This window comes from Pipra filicauda, unplaced genomic scaffold (assembly GCF_003945595.2).
Source record: "Pipra filicauda isolate LSUMZ 115617 unplaced genomic scaffold, ASM394559v2 scaffold6_size6359152_pilon, whole genome shotgun sequence".
NCBI classification, from domain to species: Eukaryota; Metazoa; Chordata; class Aves; order Passeriformes; family Pipridae; genus Pipra; species Pipra filicauda.
In genome coordinates, this window is record NW_024104865.1 from 2,351,531 (window position 1) to 2,373,526 (window position 21,996).

Here is a 21,996-nt window from a genome sequence, read left to right on the forward strand (position 1 = left end):
GTGACTACTGTGGTTCAAAGTATCATAAAGTGTTAATCTGGTGACACTGCTGTTCCTGATCTCCATTAGCATGGGGGAGCTGTAATCGTGATGCTGCATGAATTTCACTTGTACTTCTGGACAGCTGAAGAATGTTGTGTCTTTGAGATACGTACAGTCTGCTTAAACAAGTATGAGCAAGAGAAATAAAATTTAAAACATGTTATCTCAAGAACTCTTGCCCTACCTTTGCTGTTTATTCTTGCAGTTTTCTGTGGCTGGCAGAGTGTTTTTGAGTTTGGAGTTGGTTTGCATTTTTGACTGGTGATTCAAACTTGAAAGAAAACTTCTTTTAATACTTCAAGCTATTGTGACCTAGCATTTGCAGTACATCCTCTGGTCCTTCTGTGTTTTGAGAGCAGCCTCCTAACTAGTTATCCTGCTACTTGAGTTGGAAATTAAGGACAGAAGAAGGTGTTCAAAAGAAAGTAATAAAATTCTTTCTCTACTTTGTCCAGAAATTAAAATTGCTTATTCCAAATTCTCTTTCAAAGTTCTGGTCTGAATATCAAATTCCTTTAGTCAATCAGCCTAAGTGAGATTTTAAGCTCTTGAATTCATGTAGACTTACCCTCTTCAGACGTCTGGTTAGTCTCTGACATGCTAACGTAATATACCTGCAGATAGTAATTTTATTTAGCAAAGTTACTAATAACTAGAAATATTAGTTTTAAGTTGTTTTATGTGATCTTTGAATGCCTCTTGCACGGCAATTTCCATTGCAGGTATCTGTACGTAATTTTTTCAGTCTTCTCAATTTGGATAATAACTTCACTGCAGTTATTTTGCTTGCAAGCTGAGAAGTGTAGCATTTGCTCTAAGGTATGAGGTCGGCAAACTGTAAGAAACTGGTGGTGGAACTTCAAAGCAGAAAGGAATGGCCACAGTGGTAGCATCAAATAGCTCCTAAAGGACTTTGTGCTATTATAGTCCAGATACTTTGGCATACAATGGTTAGTCCTAGGAATCTGTATTACCTGCTTTTTCCCGTGGACATTATTTGTTGTTGTTTGTTACTAGCTTTTGTTAATCCATTATCTTGTGCGTGTCACAGAATATAGAAGCTGTGAGTAGAGTGGCAGTGTGGGATTGTGGTGTCGCTTATGTTGGTATCTGTTGGTTCAGTTTTAGGCAAAACTGCCTTCTTCTTCCACCCTGGCTAAATACCCAGTTCTGTGCATGAGAGCTTATTTGCAATGGCTTGTTTTTCTACTTCATAGGGTGTACTTTAATCACATACAGTGTTTCTCAATGAATTATTCAAGCAGGAAAGGGATTTCATCTTTTTGTGAGAGGCATTCTTTGTTATACCTTCTGTTGTCATTGTAATGTATGTTGAACTTAAACATTGAGAATTTTTCAGTTTAGTCTTTAATTTCGTGTTATGTCCTTATGTATTCTTAAAATATTTACATAAGGAGTACCTTGGCTAAAGCTGGTGGTAACTATTGAAGCTGAATTCTATATCTTCTTTTATTCATTTTCCTTACCTGTCTCTAGCATAATTGATAATATTAGGTCAGAGAGGACTCTATAAACAGCCATCACTAAGAGCATGCCTATGTCTCATTGCTGAGCTGTACCAAAATGGTGGCTTTTCACTTCTTTATTTTGCTAGAGTTGGACCATAGTTGTTCTGCTAACTAATGGCTGGTTGTCTTTTAAGTTAACTTATTTTTATTGAAGTAATATATTCCTAACTTCAGACTGTCTTTTTTGTAATCTCTTTGAATGTAGGAAGATGCACGGGCTTCTTATATGATCTAGAATGATTCCCAAGGTTGTACCTTTATGCTTCTCTAAGATTACAATAGCTTGAAATGTCATGCTGCAGAATGAATCATGTCTCAGGTCCTTTAGTCTACAGACAGTTTGTTTATAATATCCTAGATGGATGGCTGTATATTACAAAAGTGATTAGAATTGTAGAATATGCTAAGTTTGAAGGGACCCATGAGGATCATCGAGTCAATTCCTGGCCCTGTGCAGACCACCCCATTAGGTGTTGGTCTTATTGCACGAGACTTTCCTATAAGACTGTCTATTAAGTAAGCCCTGCAGTGCTTCTATTTTTCTGTCCCCTTCTCCAGAGGGGCTTCATCTTTAGTTTTTCAGTCCAGCCAGAGAAGTATTGTGCATATGTACTTTCTCCAGCAAAATGTTGGAGTGGACTTGCCACAGATCAGAATCATTGATTATTGGGAGGCAGTTGTTTATCTTTGGGATCAAGCAGAGAGGATCAGTGTCAAATTACTCTGCAATTACTTATGTTCAGAAGTTTGTATCAAGATGTTTGAAGAGAACTGCAGTGGGAGAGGAAAAAGGATGCCTCAACTTCTCCGTCTTTGCAGTCAACAAATGGTGCTAGATTGTATCCCTGTGTTCTAGTCCTCAATTTACTTCACACCTCATTGTCCTAATGGATAGATCCAACTTGCTTATGTTTCATATAATATCTGCCTTTCACAAGCTGAATTATGTTGAATTACAATTTGGTGATGTCGATCTAGAAAATACTTTCAAACCAATAGTTATTTATCCTGAAAGTGTGAAATCACTAGGATGTAATGATACATATGTTGTACCTGAAAATATATCTTAATAGGGCCTGTAAAGTATCTGAAGGAAAGTTATTTTTGGGTAGAAAGATGTGGTTTGCATTCCTGGGAGAGAGATACCATGTCCCTATATGTCTCTGCCTGTCCAATAACTTTTACTGACAGTGTGTGGCTTTCTTGATTAACCATCCTTGTGTTTGCTCCTAGATTCAGTCTAAGGAAAAGACCAGGAGTCCTTTCCATGGTCTTTGAAAAAGCTCTGTGTAGTACATTTTCTGTTGATGGATTTCTGGGTGTTATAGTTGGACAGATGATCCAGAAGTTACATGTGTGTACATACAGACAGAATTTAGTACGTCAGCATTGCAGAATGCCTTGTAGCTCCTGAGTCTTCACAGTTTGTGTTGGCTGGTGACAGTGGACTTAGGGCTGCAGCTTCTATGACACTATGTAGGGTGCTGCAGCTCTGGCTGAGCTTCCTGTGTTAAATAGGTGGTATTCATCTGAGATACTGGGATATATTTGAGCTCTGGATATTTGAAAAGGGAAAAATTGTTTTGAATTTGCATTCAGGATAGACAAACTTAGGTTTAACTGGTAGGCTAATGTTATTTTTTTTTCTTTTATGTTTCTCTTAGTGATCCTGGTGGAGGGATTGAGATGTCAGAGTTTATACGAGAAGCAACTCCCCCTGTTGGCTGTAGTTCACGCAATTCTTATGCTGGGATAGATCCAAACAACCAGGTAAGAATTAAAGCTACTGGGATTGTTGCTTTAGTACTGCTGGCTCTGCAATCTGTACAGTAACTTTTCTTACTATTTTACATTTTTAAAATTTGTATGAGATTAAACCACTTATGTTTCTGTATTGAACTGCTTTATTAGGATGACATTGCACTCTCCCAGTAGTGTAGGTCTTTCTCATCCTGTTTTGTATTTACTTTATAAATGGCTGGATTTTGTAAGGGAACTTACTGTCTCATGAGAGACAGTAGCTGTTAGCTCTCTTCTGATTTAGTAAATCAGAATGGCTCAGAGAGCATGGTCAGATAAGGGCCAAGAACTCATTGTGGTGGGATTCCCTGGTCATTTTGGTATCTGTGAGCTCAAACTGTATCTTTGTCCTTATATTCTAACTTAATTTTCCTCGATACTTTTGTTTGGTCTTCATTTAGAAGTGTAATTACTAAATTTAAATGCTGTATTTGAGGAGGCTTCTGTTAAGTCGTCCTAGAACGTATCCACTCCTGATTATCTCTTGCAATTGTAAATGACTTTCAGAAAGTTATTATTCCTGACAATTCAGACTCTGCAGTCAAGAATGTTAGTTTGCTAACGTACAAAGCAAGATAAACTGGAAATGGAAAGACTAAAACTGTTTATTTTTGGATGACCTCTTCAAAATCTTCACTTTTTTGACACTTCAACGGGAGTGGGAAGAAAGCAATAAACAGGGACTCCTGCAAGATGGAAGTACTGAAGAATGTGGCTTTATTACATTTTAATGCAACTTTATTATGCTCTAGTTGCCTTGTAATTTCACTGGGGAAGTTGTTCTGTTTCCTTATTATGTCTACGAGGTTTATGCATTCAGCTTCCATAGCGTTGGATGTATTCTTTCTTCTGTTTGTCTTATGATGTTTTACTGGTCTTGGCATCTTTCTTTTACCAGCCCTTCATGAGGACAAGTAGATTGGCTGGCCATACTGTACGGTTTTGTTGACAGTGAGCAATGCAGCATCATATTAAAGATACAGAACCTGTTTTTGAATGACATGGAAATCTTTGGTGTGGTATTACAATATCATGTTCTTCTAATTAGCTCTCTGGGCAGTCTGTAGATAGCAAGGTGCAGTGGTATGCTAATGGTGGTGTTTCATCTGAATAATGCTCCGTTATGCAGTGTAGATACTCTAATAGATTTTTCTCCTTTGAAGCAAGCAGGCATTTGGTAGGAATTTGGTAGTTCAAAGGAATAGGAAACAATGGTCCATGTAAGAAGATAGAAACATGATCCCCAGACTAGTTCTTTGACTGGTCTTTGGCAAACAAACTATTTCAAACATATTATAACTGTTGTAATGTTAAAGCATGTGAAGAAGTTCAAGCTACTGTGAAAGAAAGTGTAGTGTTTAAAATGTGTTTATCCTAATAAAAGTAGTATTCACTAGTCCCTTGCAATTGAATTTGTAGCATCAAAAGGGAATGTGAACAGTTAGCATCTGAGTTCTGTTCAGTTTTTTGTGTGAACTAGCTTTCCTGTGCTGATGCATTTGCATTCAGCTGCAGCATTCAGCAAGGCATATTACTGAATGGGAAAAAAGCATTGAAACATGACAGAATGACTAACTAAAAGTGTATGTGACAATGTAATGAAGAAAATGCATTAAACAAGCTCTTAGCTGCTTTTTTGCATTACACATAACGAAGCCATTGTTCCTCTGTGGTATGGCTGCATACGTCTTCAGGTTACCTGAAATTGCTGTGTGTACAGAAAAGAATTAGTAGAATTATGCCTTTGCCCCAGAGTCATTTGAACTAGGGACTTTTGACAAACAGCATCCCAATAAGTATGTATGTATATCTATATTTATCTCTCTCTATATATATATCTCTGAAAGTCAAATGGCCATCATTTTTATGTATCTTGGGTTGAGATTTTGCCTTTAAGTCCTCTTCTATATTTCTGAGTAGTTTAATTATTTGGCACATGCATTTTTTGTGCTATTGTAGCTCTTTGAGAGATGGTCTTGAAAATATTATTGAAGGAAAAGACTAAATTCTCTATGGCATCTCTGCAAAATAATCTGTTGTGGATTATAGGTTGTATGTAGAAAGGTAGATTGCAAACCTAAATGGCTAGCTCTTTTTCATATGAGGAGGTACATGCCTGCTGGTTTGCCATCGAACGTGGAAACTAATCCTGAAAAAATATATATTTCTTCATATGGAAGCAGTTTCTGAATTTAGCTTGGTGTTTATTGTGTTGAACAGGTAAGTTTTAAACTAAGATACTGTTTTCTGTAAGCATTAGAGTGTGTCCAAAGGAGGGCAACCAAGATGGTAAAGGGCCTTGAGGGGAAGCAGTGTGAGGAGCAGCTGAGGTCACTTGGTCTGTTCAGCCTGGACAAGAGGAGACTGATGGGAGACCTCATTGGAGTCTACAACTTCCTCGTGAGGGAAATCAGAGGGGATGGTGATTTCTCTGTTGTGACCAGTGACAGGACCCAAGCGAGTGGTCTGAAGTTGTGTTGGGGAGGTTTAGGTTGGATATTAGAAAAAGGTTCTTCCCCCAGAGGGTGGTTGGGCTCTGGAACAGGCTCCTTGGGGCAGTGGTCACAGCACCAAGGCTGACAGAGTTTGAGACATTTGAACAATGCTCTCAGGTACATGGTTTGACTTTTGGGGATGGCCCTACGCAGAGCTAAGGTTTGGGCTCAGTGATCCTTGTGGGTCCCTTCCAACTCAGCATGTTGTGTGATTTTAGACAACCGTGATCACTGCATTAAACATTCAGCTTTGCAGCAGTAGTTATCCATGTGCCACTGCACCAGTACTTTGTTGCCACATTAGGTATTTTCTAGAAAAATTCCTAGATTAAAAACTGTTTCTCAAATCAAATAGTAAAATCTCTAAGAACACTGGCTAAGAAACAGAATAATGCTGTCATGTAGTTAGATGCATAATTACATGCCTTGTTGTCATCTGTTTGCAGTGGAAACACATCAAGTCACAAAGAATTTTATAGCGCCATGCTGTTGGATGCTTTTGTGCCTTTAAAAATCTCTCCTAGATGTATAGGAAAATGCATACATTGAAGTAATAGGAAACAACAGTCGGTTATTTTCTGAAAATTTACAACTTTTTACATAATCCCCTGTTTCTAGGTTGGATCTGGGTTATCTCGTCTGGGAACAGCAGCAACCATCAAAGGTGAGATTTTTAGCTACTTCTTAAATTACCATGCAGAAGCACTTCAAATCACTGTTATTTACTACGTTGTTTCCTATGTTGTTTCCAAATATCGTCTACCTTATCTTCAAAACTTTTCTTTTTGTGAGCTAAGTACAGCATTTACTAATTGGGAGAAATCTTCCTTGGATTTGCCAATTATGTGACTAAAACATGAGGAGAGGATATTATGGAGTCTATGTTCTGTTTCCTATGTAATGACACATTTTTTCCTTTGCTTATCAATGCAGAGCTAAGGGATTGGTTTGAGTGCACGTTTCCCTAGCATTTTCAAGTCAGTGCAACCAACCACCCTTTTGGTATTGTATTTCAATGACTTAATTATTTCTGGTTGCTTTGCATCTAGCAAAACTGTTGTTCAGAACAGCCCTTGTGAACTCCTCTAGATGAAAAGATAAATTATTTGTAATATGCAAAATTATGATCTTGTAAATTTATCCAGCCAATAATAAGACACAATCAAATGTGGATTTTTGTCACCTTCCTGATTATTTTTTCCTTACCTTTTTGATCATTACAAATATTTTCTTACAGTTTGCCCCTCTTTTTATAGGCAACCATGCAAAAAGAAATATTCAAATAGATAGATCTTTAAGAAAAAAAAAATCTCTATTTCCGTTGGGTTCTGTGGAAGATACTTTTGTAGTTTTTCTAAGATAAATGAAATAGAGTAGACAATATTTGTCTCTAAAAGATAAATCTTGTGTTGCTTGTGATTATTATTTACCTTTAAATGAAGAAATAAAAGCAAGTCTTTCATGACAACTAAGAAATCTGCAGTGTATGTAAATGTATGTGTTAATACTTTGAGCACTAGTACTCTTATTTCTTAAAATTCACAGGTGATACTGACACTGCCAAGACCTCTGATGATATCAGTTTGAGTCTTGGCCAGAGTTCTAGCCTGTGTAAAGAAGGGAGTGAAGAACAAGGTAAAATTTCTTCTTCTCCATGTTAAACATGGTATTTTGTTACCAGAGACCCTTTGCTTAATATGCTAAATAAATTCATGCAGTTTGTTGATAAGACTCTAAGAAAAGGTATCTTGAAGTTCTCTGTTTCCTTTCTGAATTACTCAGGTTTCTGGGAAGCATAGTTTGAATGCTTTTAACGTTATTCTTTTGCTATGTGTTTCTTGTTCTGACATCTTCCAGCAGATAATAAATATTTGTTGTCACCTTACTGCTGAAAGATAGCTAGCTTACATGTCTTTAGACAGTATCTCTTATACCACAAGTGGCCTGGGATTCCAGGACTTCATTGTAGACTTATTTGCTTTGCTTTCCAGTACAGACAAATGTATTTTTTTAAAATCTGGAAGGCTTTTCTGTAAAGTAAATAATCCTATGCAGAGTTCTGTGTTTCTGGAGCTATAGACTGCTTCTAAGATATAAGTTATCAGAGCTTTGTGTTTCCTTTTTTTATTTTTTTCCTCTTTGTACGTAAGGAAACTGCTAGCTTGTGTTCTGAAATAAAACTGGACAACTGAAGATCTCATTTGTCATTTATCTTCATAGCCAGGAAAAAGCCTGCTCAGTTTAAAATAGAGCATAAAACTGTAGGGAAGTCTTTTTGTTTGCTGATTTTAAAATACCTGTTGATTAGCAGGAAATTAACTCTGAGAATACTATGGTTCATTTTTGCCAGTCTAATCACTAATAGGTGATTAGACTGGCATGGATGATTCAGTTATTACTATGTGCTTGAGTGCAGAAAGGATGTTTGAAATAAAGCATCACAGGTGGCCATGCTGTTGTAATAGGGAGCAAGGTTCTACTACTTTCAGCTGAGTAATGTAACTGTTTTGAAGTTTAAGTTGCACCTGTTCAAATACGCTCTACAAAAATTTAGCAATCATAGAAACTTAACTTGGCCTCCAGATCTTCTATTGTTAGTGACAGTACCAAAAGGGAAGTAGCCTGACTTTCAGTGCTACTTACAGGTGGACACTTTTGCATGAGACTGCTTGTGATGAGTAACAGGAACAATTGTTGTAATCAAGAGCTAACAGCAAATCCTCATGATTTGCTTTCACGTTACCAGTTTTAGAGGTAGTCAAACTCAGTAACTTCATAGGGAATTTTTTTATAATACCAATAGGCCTGTGCAACATTAAGTCTGAGACACATAAGCAATAGAGGAGGTTGGGGACTTGTCAGAATTGCATTGTTTTTTATTAGCTGCGAAGGTTAAGCTGCTATTGATGGTTTCTTTTTTTAATTAAAAAGACCCTTTCAGGTTTGCCCAGGTGTTAGGAGATAATTTTAAATGATAACGTGATGCATTCATAGTACTTGCAAATGGATTTGTCAGTTCATTTACTTTGTCTGATATAAGCAAGCAGTTTTAAGGCAGATTGTATAACTTACATGAACGTTCTACATGAATATTTTTAAATATGTCCTTAAACAGATCTGGCAGCTGATCGGAAGCTTTTTCGTCTGGTGTCGAACGACTCATTTGTCTCCATCCAACCTTCATTGTCCTCTGGACAGGATTTGCCAAGGGACAACAGTGACAAAGTGTGCCTCTCGAACAACCAGCTTGTGGACCAGTCTAAAACCGGTGCATGTGACACAGAAGTAGCTTCACTTGTAACTCTGCATTCTCACTCGTATAGGAAGGATCACAGACCACGAGGTGTACCAAGGACTTCTAGCTCTGCTGTTGCTTTTCCAGATGCTTCACTAAATGACTTCCCTCTCTATCAGCAAAAACGAGGACTAGATCCTGTCAGTGAATTAGAAGCTTCCAAGCCCCCTTCTGGATCCAGGGAGTCTTTGGGTGAGAACTCTTGCATTTCAGGAGTTTTTCAATTAGATGACATTCTGAAAAGTAGCAGCCCTCAACCATTGACTAAGAGTGGGAAGAGCAAATCCTTGAAAGCAGACAAAAGTATGGACAGTCTGAGAAGCCTGAGTACTAGAAGCAGTGGTTCAACAGAAAGCTACTGCAGTGGGACTGATCGTGACACTAACAGTACCATCAGTAGCTATAAAAGTGAACATACTAGCTCAACGCATATAGAAAGCGTGTTGTCAGAGCACGAGGAGGAATCTCCTAGAGAAGAGAAAAAGGGTGGTAAGAAAAAAGACTGTGGTGTTGACTCAGAGGATGACAGTAGCTCTACTACAGATAAAAGGACTAGTAGCGAAAGGACTGCTGTGGAAGTGAGCACTATTGGTGGTGTTCAAGAGCTAAAGGGTTCTAATGCATCCGATGAGATGCACAGCCAGAAAGGTCTTGGTGCCTCTGCTTCAGAAGAGGCCAATAAGAACCCACATGCCAATGAATTAACTACACAAACTGACAGGCCGCTTGGGAAGGCTGCTGAACAAAGAGATGAGCAGAGTGAGAAACTAGTTGTGTTAGTAGATTCAAGAGCTTCTAAAGAAACAAGTGGAAAACAAAAAGAAGGAGATGTTCGACCAAAATCTTCTAGTTTAATACATCGAACAGCCTCTACCCACAAGTCCAGCCGGAGAAGGACAGGAAAAAAGCGGGCTAGTAGTTTTGATTCAAGTCGGCACAGGGAATATGTTTCCTTCCGAGGTGTATCTGGTACTAAACCTCACAGTGCTGTGTTTTGTCACGATGAGGACTCCAGTGATCAAAGTGACTTGAGCAGGACATCGAGTATGCAGTCAGCTCACCAGTTCAGCAGTGATAGCTCTTCCAGCACCACCTCCCATTCGTGCCAGTCTCCTGAGGGAAAGTACAGTGCTCTAAAGACCAAATACGTTTCTAAAGAACGTGGGGGCACAGACCTTGAAAATGCTCACAAAACCCACGTAAGCTCTGAAGGAATTAGCAAAAAAAGATCTACCCGACGGACTTCTAGCACAAACAGTGCCAAGAACCGTGCCAGAGTATTAAGTCTGGACAGTGGTACTGTAGCTTGTTTAAATGACCCAAATAGTTTAATGGCACCAGGTAACATAAAACAGTTAACCACTTCAAAATCTGATTTGGAAGCCAAAGAAGGAGAGGTGCTAGATGAGCTATCTCTGTTGGGAAGGGCTTCACACTTAGAGTCAGTCACTCGTTCTAGGAATAGCTTACCAAACCAGGCTACATTTCCTGAAGGGGAAGAGCAAGAATCAGCAAGCGGAGGTAAGTAAATGACCTACCAGAAGTACCTTGTCGTATTTTGTTAATGAGTCTGGTATCTGTGATTTAAGTTAAAACTATACTTAAATGTCCTCCTGATTCTTTGTTCCTGCCCAGTAAAACTGAAAAAGCATTTCCTTCATAATGTCTTGGAAGATATATAGAAATGGGAGTTGAATCCAAACAACTGTTAGGAAATACATAGGCAGAGGTGTTACGGTTTTGTTACCAGCAGTCTTTGTTAATTAGAGCTGTATCTTAAAACCACTGTTTGTGATCAAATCCAAACCTGCTCCGTTGTGCTGAGTAGTACAAACCACTGCTGCCTTTCTGACGTGGCTTGAGGTGGTATCAAAAAATAAAACCAATCCCAAACCCTTACCATGCTGCCTTGAATTGTGCATTCTTACAACGGTCTGGTTACAAAGCTGAATTCTTTTAGGGGTTTGATTTTGCTTAGCCTTGCTATTGCTGCCTAGACAGTGTTGTTTGCTTTTGGTGTTTTTTTGTTTTTTTTTTTTGTCTTCATTATGTGAACACAATAATGTTCCAGTATTGGAGAGGAATGTAGTTTCCTCTTTCCCTAACTGTTGCTTTGCTTGGTGTAATGTGAATACTAAGCTTACCTGTAGTAGCTGTTATTAATATAGATTAATAGTGGCATTTTAAAAAACATTGGAGCTCTTGATAGTTCTTTTTATCACTTTTTATGACATTTCAGTTTATTTTCTTGGTTAGCTGTATTGACTGCCTTAACTGACAAGACTTCTTGTGTCATGGAAGATAAGTGGCTTTAAAATACATTTTCAGAACAGTATGGGATTGCTCAGATTACCTCAGTCTGAGTTTTGGGATTGTTGGAGGGCAATAGCTACCACATAATCTGGATCTCTAAAGCTAGGCACACAAATGCTTCATAACATTTTATTGTAGATCAAGACATAAATGTTTATAAGAAATTGTAGCAAATTTACTGTTCTTGTTATATGGACTGCCTGAACAAAATCTAGTGACTCTCATTTTAAAAGGAGAGGCTTCCAGCTGACAGTGAGATAAGATATGACCAATAGTGGGGTTTTCTTTTGGTTTTGTTTTGGGTTTTTATGTGTGGTTTGTTTTTTGTTTTTATTTTTTGTTTGTTTGTGGTTTTGTTTGGTTTTGATTGTTTGTGTTTGTTTGTGGGTTTTTTTGTTTTGTTTTGTTTGGTTTTTATGTGTGTTCCCCAACATTGACGCAAGAACTATAAAAATCAGTACAGTTAATTTCTGGGGGGGGAAAAAATGTACCACGCTAAATTTCAGCTGTGTATTGATTACTGATCAAATCTGACTGGTTTACAGTTAGTACAGACCTATTTAAATACCTTCACTTTACCAACATATGCAGATTTTTATTTTATTTTTTTTTTTTTTTACTTTCTCTCTGCTGTTTCTAGTAACAGAGTTCTGCAGTAGGTTTAATGAAAGAGTCCAGGTTGCTCTTCTAGTACTAACTCTGCAAGCCAAACACTTAACACTTATTTTTCTTATGCCTTCTTAAAGTGACAACTCTTCTTTATGTCTACTGAGAGTAATTTGACTAATAAGTAATCTGCTTTATGTATTTACCATTTTGACTCTATGCTTCCCTTAGCATAGAGTTATTTGTGTTATTACTGTTTAAAACTATTGAGGTTCTTTCCTTATGTGCGAAGGAGGATTAATATACCTTACCTTATGGAACATGTCAGACTTTATATGTGCTTACTACTTGTCAGTAGTCTGAAGGAATTAATTAATTGATGCTGTGTATTGTGAAATATTTTGCTTGCTCCTTTAAAGAATGAAATGGTGGGGAAGACAAGCCTTATCACATTTCAAAGCGATGTTAAAGATACACATCTGCAGCAGTTTAAGCAGGAAAGGCTTGCTGTCACTCTTCCTGGTCTAATTGGTTTCCCCTTTACAGTTTTACATGGTGGTCATTTCAAAGTTGTTAGTATTTTAAGTGGCAAGCACCCAGGTCTTACTTGCCCATGGGTTGCAGGCTGTCTTTAAGAAGCAGTCTGGAATCAGGTTCTCCAGGTTTGGTGATGTCAATGGTTACTAACACTTGCTGGATATTATGTGTCTTACTACCAAGAGAAGAGGAAGCATTTCCTTTATGATTGTGAGAAATTAATGTCATTCTGCTTTTCTTTTTTTTTTTGTGAAGAACAACAAAATTGACGTACTTTTCTTCAGCATTACTTAAATATTTATGCAGTCTTGTCTAGCATTAAGCCACTAATTACATTGAATTTATGTGTTCATGATCAATCTGAATAATTCCTTCATGTTGTCCTTGTTCTCTACTGGTTTTTCTTTTGTGTGTGTTTTGTTGGAATTTCCCCCCCCCAAATTTATAGCTTATATTACAGGTTTTGTAACACCTGTCTGCATCTTTGATTGTGGCTTTCTTCTTTAGGCTTGCCCGTGACTAATAGTAATGAGAGAAAATGCTGTGACTTTTTAGAATTGAAGTTGCTTTATAACCAGTATTTCTCACTACTTAGTTGTCTTCACCATCAAGAGGTTTCTTAACATACATGTGTAATATAAATATGTATCATATTTGTATATGTGTATAGCAGTTATTTGAGAAAATTAAGAAGTTATTTTGTTTACTTGCAGCAGGTGAATTACAGAATAAACTTGGTTCAGATTTTCATAAGCTTAGGGGATATTGGTTGGATATGACTTTTAGAAGTAATCTGGTCTAACCTTCTGCTAAAAGGATTATTTTATGATTTTATATGAATATTTTTAATTGTGATTGCTTATGATAACTTTCTGAAACAAATAATTAACAAATGCACCCTGGATAACCAAAAGACTGATATTAATACCATCTTCTGTTTTTCAGTCAGCAGCTTTCATTCCTATTTTTTAAATTTGACTTAAATCAGTAATTAGAACTTAATTATATCTTTCAGTCTTTAGGGAGTAAACTAAAAAGTACATTCTTACATGTTTGTGTGAGTGCTAAAATGTGTTTTATAATGGATATGGCCTTTACTAATCTTCTGCTAAGAAGGATGTTATACAGGCTTGTACATATTTCACTTCTGCAGATACAACTTAGCAGTTTCATTTCTATGTTATTATGTCAGGAAGTGCTGAATGACTTGCTGTGAGATAGTGTGTGCATTTGAACAGAAATTGCAATTCATTAAAATGCAGAGAAACGATATCTGAAAATTCTGAAATTAAATATACGTGGTGGATGTATAACAAAAACGGAAGATGCCTTACAATAGTTGTTATCCTTGTTAACTACTCAGGCTCTAAAAGTAGCCAGTGAATTGATGAGTCATGAAGTTGCTTAGAGGTCTGAAAGTTTTCCTAGATATCCAGTGATATTTTGGCAATACCACCTTTGCGCTGTCCCGTGCCTGGTTTCTGTCAGATGTGTGCTATTTCTGGATTGCTGTTTGTAGTGGTTTAAAGAACCAACATAATGCTGTGACACAGTGACGTTTTGTGAAACTTGAGCTGACATGAAAAGTTAAGTGTTCTCCCCAGTTCTATATTAACTGAAAAAGATGCCCCCTTTAAGTTGCTACTCTGTTTTACAGCTTGCTGTAATTTAAGGTTTATTTTTTCAGTTCTTGAGATGCATACATACCCTTTTGTAAATAAAACTGCATGTAATGTAATGCATTTTTCCTTCTGTACATTGCATAGCAATATTGAAGTAATAGCTCATACTGTTCTTCTGTGTGTTTGTGGTCTGCAGTACGTCTCTACAGGCAGGCAAAATAGGGTTTTGTGAGTTTGGGTTAGTTCAGCATTTTTTATGACATATGGAAACCTGTTCATCTTTTCAGTCTGTGTGTATTTGTACATCTATGCTTAGCGTATCTGCCTGTAATTGCACAGTATCCTTTCCAAAATTAAAAGTGCAATTCAGTTCTCTGCTATTCAGCCAATGGTCATGTCAGCTGTTACTAATGTATTGCTTTTTTCCTACTGTGCTTATGTTGCACTTAGTCTGCAGTTATGACTTATTTTGCCTGTGTTGTAGAGCTGTTCCATGCTTCTGGTGGCTTTAGTTAGATACGTTTTCTGCAGGTAGAATTAATATAGTTACAGAAGATGGAGCTTCTGCTCTGTTTTCTGTGAGTCTTCCGGTTCACAGTTGAACTACAGTTTTGCATGAGAAATCAGAGTTTAGAAATAAAACTGAAAAATGTGTAAAGTTACTGTATTGCTTGTGTGTATGTTAGCTATCTCTGTTCATGTGTTCAGCAGGACAACTTCTGTAACTGGATCCAGTTAAGCAGATCAGGCAAGTAGAAAGCACTCTCTTCTATATGAGGTTCTTTATTGGAACCAAAAGATTGTGTCCCATTACTTGATTTTTTTTTTTAGATATTAACTAGCAGTGTCATAATGTACCTGCGTTTTTGTTCAAGCATGACTTTGAAAACATTATTTGTACTGTCACAGCTTTTGTGTGTAAAGGTTGAGTTTTACAGAATTACCTACAATCTTGGATATCTCGTTATCTCAGAGGTGAGATTGTTGCCATTCAACACTTAAAGATGTAGACAGTGTTAGGAATGATGTATCAGGCTACAGTGGAGTTTTGCAGTTTTGGAATTAAACAATAAAATGACACTTGGATTTAATCTTGCATCTACTAGTTGTTAATCACTCCCTAGTAAAGCAAAATTTTTGTATATTTTGTGGGGACTCCATCTTGTCTGTTTTGTCCCCTTTCTGGTATTTATGGATAATATATAGGCTTACATTAGATCACTTTTACTTGGTTTGGAATGAGTGATTCAATTTTGTTGACATGTGCTGTTCATAAATTTGCTAAGTATTCATCTCACACAAGAGTTGAATAGGAATTCTTGATACTAGATAAAAATGAAGCTCCATCTACTAACTTAGGTTTATAAGCCACTTTTTTCATGCTGCTTTTTAGATGTACCTGGGTTTACTGTTATGCATACAGCCGAGGAGGTTTTAAGAGCTCTGTGAACTGTGATGGAAGAACTCAAGTTGTTGCCAAATGTAGCTATGATAGGTAATTCCAGGATGTATCAAAGTTGGCTACTAATTAACCTTTGGTGTTCTAGTTAAGGCCATGCAGTGCAAACGTGACTTTCTGTGTACACGCTAAAAGAGTATGCCACATATGCTGGAAGGACTGTGTTCTAAAGCTGTATAGCATCTTTGCCTTCAAGTGAATAAATCTAAATCCAAAGTCAGAATGAACTTTCCTAATGTAGACTATGAACATTTGTCTGCTACATAAGCATAATACTAGCTATTGATACCCAAATCCCAGGATATAGGGACTGTATTGGGCAGGGGATCAGATGAGGTATAGCTTTAGTTCTTTGACCTGAAGTCGATTAACGTATTAGATTCAAGAGGTCTGTGTGCCTAATTTTTAAAAGCAGAATAACTCAAGTGGGAAGTACAGTGAAGTAGAATAACTGAGACTCCTAGTTTTATCGTTGGCATTAGTATAAAAATTTGATTATCAAGCTGGTCTGTAAAAATGTTTGGTTCAGAATTCAAACCAGGTACTTTTATTGTCCTGCTTGTTCCCTCCTTGACAGTGTTTTGCTTTTCAGATTGTTGTAGTGACTTTTCTGACATAATTGTAAATATTTCTCCAGGCTAGTCTCAAACTTGGTTTTCTTCTTTGTTTTTTTTTCTCCACATAAATTCAGTTACAACACTGAAGTCTTGGGCTTTGCTTTCCTTCCTAAATTGTGTGTTGTTCTCTTCTGCCCTAATTTTTAGCAAAAGTTTGTATCTTGGAGATGTCCCTCTGTTCTTCATTGTTTCTTCCTTGCTGCCCACTCCTTCTGCCTTGCTCTGTTCTTTAGAAGTATTCATTAGTGATATTTTTCATTAGACATTCATAGTAAGTTATAGTACTCTAATCCAATACTTTGATGTTTCATCTGCGAAGTATAAGAAATCCCTCCAATTGAAGGTTTTATTATGGTGCATAATAATAATGTGATTAACAACTGCATGGTGAAGATACAGATGCACAGATTCCTTTCTGCTTGAGTATCTTACAAGTGTGGTTTTTAAAATAGTGTTAGGGCACGTGAAAATAAACTATGAATGCCTCAGCCATGAGGAGAGTGGTTGTGTTAACCCATAAATGCATGTGAAGAATGTCTTTTCTCAGGTTTCGAACACAAATGAGATGTAGATGCTCAGTATGGAACAACAAAATTTCAGCTGTTTGGTTTGGCAAAGTATGTTCTGTTTTAGAAGACAGATTTCATTGCTTATGTGAGTGCATGAGCCATAAACTATTCATTTCAACTCTTGCTGAGAATATGTAGGCTTAGTAATTAAAGTGATTGAAAATAGTTATATCACAATTTCCCATTTGATAGGGAGAAAAATGGCATGTCCAAACATTGCTTTGTTCCCTGCACACCTCTAACCATGCTTAACCTGACTAGTGTTCAAAACCATTTAGACATCAAGTGATGGGGGAAGGGATGTTTTTTGGGGTTGTTTTTGCTTGTTTTTCTTTTTCTTCTTTCCTGAGAAGTGTGAGGGACATGGTTTCCATTGTGGTGTTTTGGTTTTGGTTTTCTTGTTTGTTTGTTTTGGGGGATTTTTTTGTGGGTTTTTTTTGGGTTTTTTTGGTTTTTTTTTTTTTTTTTTTTTTTTTTTTTTTTTTTTTTTTTTTTTTTTTTGTTTGGTTTGGTTTTTTTTGTTGTTGATGTTGTTGCTTGCTTTCCAGTTAGACTGATGTTTGCAATTTTTCCTTGGAGAACTTTGTGGTTTTCCACATCGATACTTCACTGCTGTATTACCTCCATACCATATATTTCCAGGAATCTTCTTGTGAAGAATATATCTGTATTTGAGAATTTATGTAAGGCACAGGGTTTAGCATTTTTGTGTAACAAAATTAAATGGACTCGTTGATGCAATAAAATTTGGAAATTCTCCTTTTTCATATTATGCTTCTTCAGCTTCCATCTTCTAAGTTTTGGTTAGAAGCATTGGTAAATGGGTACAGGGAGATGTTGCAAATGTTTTGGCTTGTTTGTATAAATGTTCCCCTTTGAAAGAAAATATTTGTACTTTGTTTCTTAAAGCTAGTGGCATTATACAACAGTTATATAGCTGTAGTGTAAAACTATGAGTTTTTAGTTCTGTTTAAAATTTTGAGGAACTACAGACATTTAAGTCAAAAACTTTAATATCATTCCAAGTGGCTGATGACAAAACAATACCCTCATAAATTAAGTAACTGCTAATTTGGCTTTTTTCCAATCAGAAGTATTAATTTTAGTGCAATTTGTATGCAAATGCATATTCATTAACAAATACAAAAGTCAAATTATATCCTCCTTGAAATTAGATATATTATAGTTGGGAATAAGTGTGTGAGGGGTTAAGTTTGTTATTAGGTCTCCACCTCTTATTTTATTGATCTGTAGTATGTAGGTTTGTATTTCAAACTCATGCACTTTGAACTTCAAATCTGATCTGCAAACTTGATTTTTCTGTTCCTGAGAGCAGATAGTGTTGGGGATTCACATTCATATGACAACATGCAGAGGAAATGTATACTTAAGTTTTGACATGAATTAAGTTCAGTGTTTCAGCACAGAAGTGTAGAGTAACACGAAAATAGGGCACATTTTAACAAACACACTGTAAGCTGAAAAGCTTGTCTTCGTCTACTGATATAATTTAAGTAAGCAGGAACTTTAAAACTATAACCTATGTTATCTTCTGTTACATGTAGATTTTGTCCATGAGTGTAGATGTTGGATGTTACGTTTCTGGAGACTAGAGTAAGTTGTTGAAAGTAGCAGTATTGGACAAGTGTGTATATCGGATTGTAAATATTAAAGGAAGCTTATTTATTTTAAAACAGAGTAATTTCCTTCATGATTAAGCTGCTCTCAGATAATGGTAGAGGGTAATTTAGGAACTTTATCGTACTTTCTACTAGTGAACTCACAAGCAGTTGCACTGTTCCTTCTTATTAAAGGCAAGTAGAAACACAAATAGTACGAATTAACACAGGTAACTTTCTGTACCGGTATATATTACTTTAATTGTGTGTGTTCTTTAAAATGATATTAAAAGAACCCACAACACTAAAAAGCTCTCCACAAAACCAATCAAACAAAGCCCACCCAACAAACAAAACAAAACCACAACCAAACCCCATTTTTGCTTGGTTTGGCTTTCTGCACTTCAAACTAATTGTCTCTGCTCAACTAGCTTTTTTTTTTCCCCTTCACTTTCTTAGTCATAGTTTCCACATGTAACTTCTTGATATTGCATAATGTTAGCAGACTTGGAGGTGGTTGGTCTGAAAAGCCCTGCAGTCTTTTCAAAAGAACCTTCAGAATTGCTTAGTGATCCTGGATGTCACCACCTACATTCAGGAAGAACGCATAAAGAAGATATGCATTGAACAAAAGTTTAAGGATAAATCAAAAATCTCTTGGTACGTTAGGTAGAAAGCTACATCAAAATCTACTTTGACTTTTAAAGGTTAAAGTAAAATAATAAAATCTTAGAAAATGATGAAACTATTTGCCTGTGCAGCATTGACTTTAATCCCCAAGTACATATGGTTGTTTTTTTTTCCAAACATGTTTATATTGGTATTTTTCCCGCAGGACACTGCCTCTGTCAGTCCTTGAGGTGGACTCGGTTTAGTGATAAACTGGAGCTGTGTAGGAAGGACTTCTTGTGTTTCTGTAGTCTGGGCTTCAGTTATCGAGGAAGGTTATGTTTGCTGGATAAAGGACTTGGAAAGAAAACCAGATGTTGTCAGTGTTAAGTATGCCGCCTTGAAGAATTACACTTGAATGCTGCTTTTGCTAAGTAGTTGCAAATGGTAATTCCGATGTAATGCTGATGTTTACCATCTTAATGGTAATTCAGATATTTACATTTCAGTTAAGACTAGTCACTGTTCTTTATTTCATGGTGATCAACTATGGCCTGATTACCGGAGTTGCTTTTGCATCCGAAGTCAGTGAAAGCTGTGTTGTGAATGAATTTTTGTATGCTGATGTGTATATGAGAAAAAAATGAGTTTCACAAATAGGCACCCACAATTAGTGGGCAATTTTGACCTAGTGTGTCAGGATTCATAATGTCTTGTTTAGTGTGTTTTACTTGCTTAGTACTTCAAGTGTGAGAGCTGTAAAGAAATCCTTGAAGAAATTAGGCAGTGTATTAAAATGAAGCTGTATATTAAACCACAAGAGAAATTTATTGAATTCTTACCAAAATACACTTAAAAAGAAGTATAATCTATTTGTACCTAGAATTGTAAAACAGTTGTGGAGGAATGATGAGAAAATGAACAAATCCCACAGTTTTCCTAAAAATACAAGAAAGGACCTCATTAAGGACACCCTTAACTTTTGGTGTTTTGGTAATGAAATGCTTGTATACTTGAATATTGATGTTAAAGTATATCTCTTCATGTAGCTTCTCTGCTTTTAAAGCAAGCTGCAGATTGAAGCTTCACTATAGTATTCTCTTAGTAACCTGTGGTTCATGAATGGACTTAGACTCTTGTTCCCTGCAATCTTTGTTGCTTCAGCTGTGGCAGTAATACACAGCAGAAGCAGGTTGCTTTAGGTTGCTACTCCCTGTAGACCAGCATTAGAATATTTGCTGGTAAGTTTTGAAAGCTTAATGACAACCATGTTGAAATCTGAACTGTGCTGAAAGAAAATGGGCTGTTGTGCCTGTGATCTTTCTGCCATCAAAAAAAGCCTTGCTCTCTGTGTTGGTTTTTTGTGTTTTTGTTTTTTTGTGATTTTTTTTTTTTGGTTTGACACAATTCTTGGTTTTCTCACTCTAGTAGCTAGTAACTTGGCTACCAAGCTGTGACTTCCCTGTCAGTATTGTGATTCTTCTCTTGCATTGACTTCGTGGCAGTTTTTTTTTCTCCTCCTCCACTTGCCTGGCAAACCCTATTTTCTCTGTGGCCTGTTCATTTATACTCTCTAGTACTCTGCATTCAAATTGGCCAGGAGCTTCCTTGGCTCAGGAGGAAGACTCTTGGATTGTAGACCCACCATGAAGCAGTCCAAGTCTGAAATTGTTCAGACTGTGACGCTTAAGGAGCACAGGTGGATTTTAGGGGATAATATGTGGATAAATATTTGAATCCCTTGACTGTTTTTTACAATGTTGCTTTTTAAGTGAACCAAACCTTTTGTTTGGGTAGTTGAAATAGCAAAACCATCAGTCCTTACAAAGAAGTTATTCTTCACTTATTCTCAACCCCCTGCTTCTGTAAATTATATTGTAACTAGTGTAGAATGAGCAAAATGTATCCCTTGCTGCTTACCAGGAAAAAAAAGTGACTCTCTTTTTGTCTCCTGAAAGAGTCATGATGAGGTTAACCTCCGCCCTACCTGTTTGGCAGAAGTTATAAAATTGAGAAGATGATGGCAACTTTGCTAGGTTGTCTTTTAGACTTCTCCTTAATTATTTGTTAAATGAGATAAAGGGGGAGATCAGTCTTGTCTCTTCCTGCCCTGTGTAAATGGAAGAGACTTGGGATATCCAACTTGTTTTACAACCTGGCTATTTGGATCTGGGGTAAAAAAAAAGTAATCGGTATATGCAAGAACAAAACCCCCAAGCACCCAGATTTTTGCTAATAACTGTGTGTCGTGATCCTGTCTTAAGGCAGGTTATTTGAACAGTCAGGGCATAAGCTAGATTCGTTGTTGCAAGTCACGTTCATTAACTTGGGGAGGGTCAGCGGGAAGAAAGCAGTCTTAAGTTACTGTGTACGTAACTAGGATGGGTTTTGATTTGACCTAAAGTCTGTCTTGATGCAGCAGCACAAGCCAGCGAGGAGGCTGTCACATTTCGTCGTGAGCGCAGCACATTTAGGCGTCAGGCAGTACGACGCCGGCACAATGCAGGGAGTAACCCTACCCCTCCTACATTGCTCATCGGATCACCCCTCAGGTAGGGTATCTAAATGTTCCACCATATTTAGCATGCATGCAGCAGACCACTTCCCCACACCCACCAGTGTTGCCAGAAAAGCACTTTTTACTTCCTTCCCCACCATAACTTCCTTGAGCTGTCACTGCATGTCACTGTGGGCTTGTTGAATTGTGCATGTATATGTGGCACTATTTAAAAAACAGTCAGGATAGCCAGTCTCTAACATGTTATAGGTGTTTTCAGATTGATAGAAAAGTTAACTAATGCTAACAAACTTAGACTCAGTGATTTTTTTTTATCAGAAATTTTATAAACTTTTACTTTCAATCAAGGAGAAAAACCGAAGAAAA

General features: G+C 37.0%; 1 protein-coding gene across 8 annotated transcripts in view; it reads left to right on the forward strand.

Moving 5' to 3' along the window:
- PCNX1 (pecanex 1) overlaps window positions 1-21,996 on the forward strand; it is an 89,231-nt gene that overhangs the window by 11,155 nt on the left and 56,080 nt on the right. For 5 of the 8 annotated variants that reach the window (XM_027749422.2, XM_027749379.2, XM_027749384.2 and 2 more), the window contains 5 exons: window positions 3,236-3,341; window positions 6,485-6,530; window positions 7,412-7,501; window positions 8,982-10,682; window positions 21,532-21,664. In XM_027749422.2, coding sequence (XP_027605223.1) covers window positions 3,236-3,341; window positions 6,485-6,530; window positions 7,412-7,501; window positions 8,982-10,682; window positions 21,532-21,664 — 2,076 coding nt within the window. The remainder of the gene's footprint in view (window positions 1-3,235; window positions 3,342-6,484; window positions 6,531-7,411; window positions 7,502-8,981; window positions 10,683-21,531; window positions 21,665-21,996) is intronic. The other 3 variants (XM_027749401.2, XM_027749409.2, XM_027749371.2) reach the window with 2 other exon arrangements.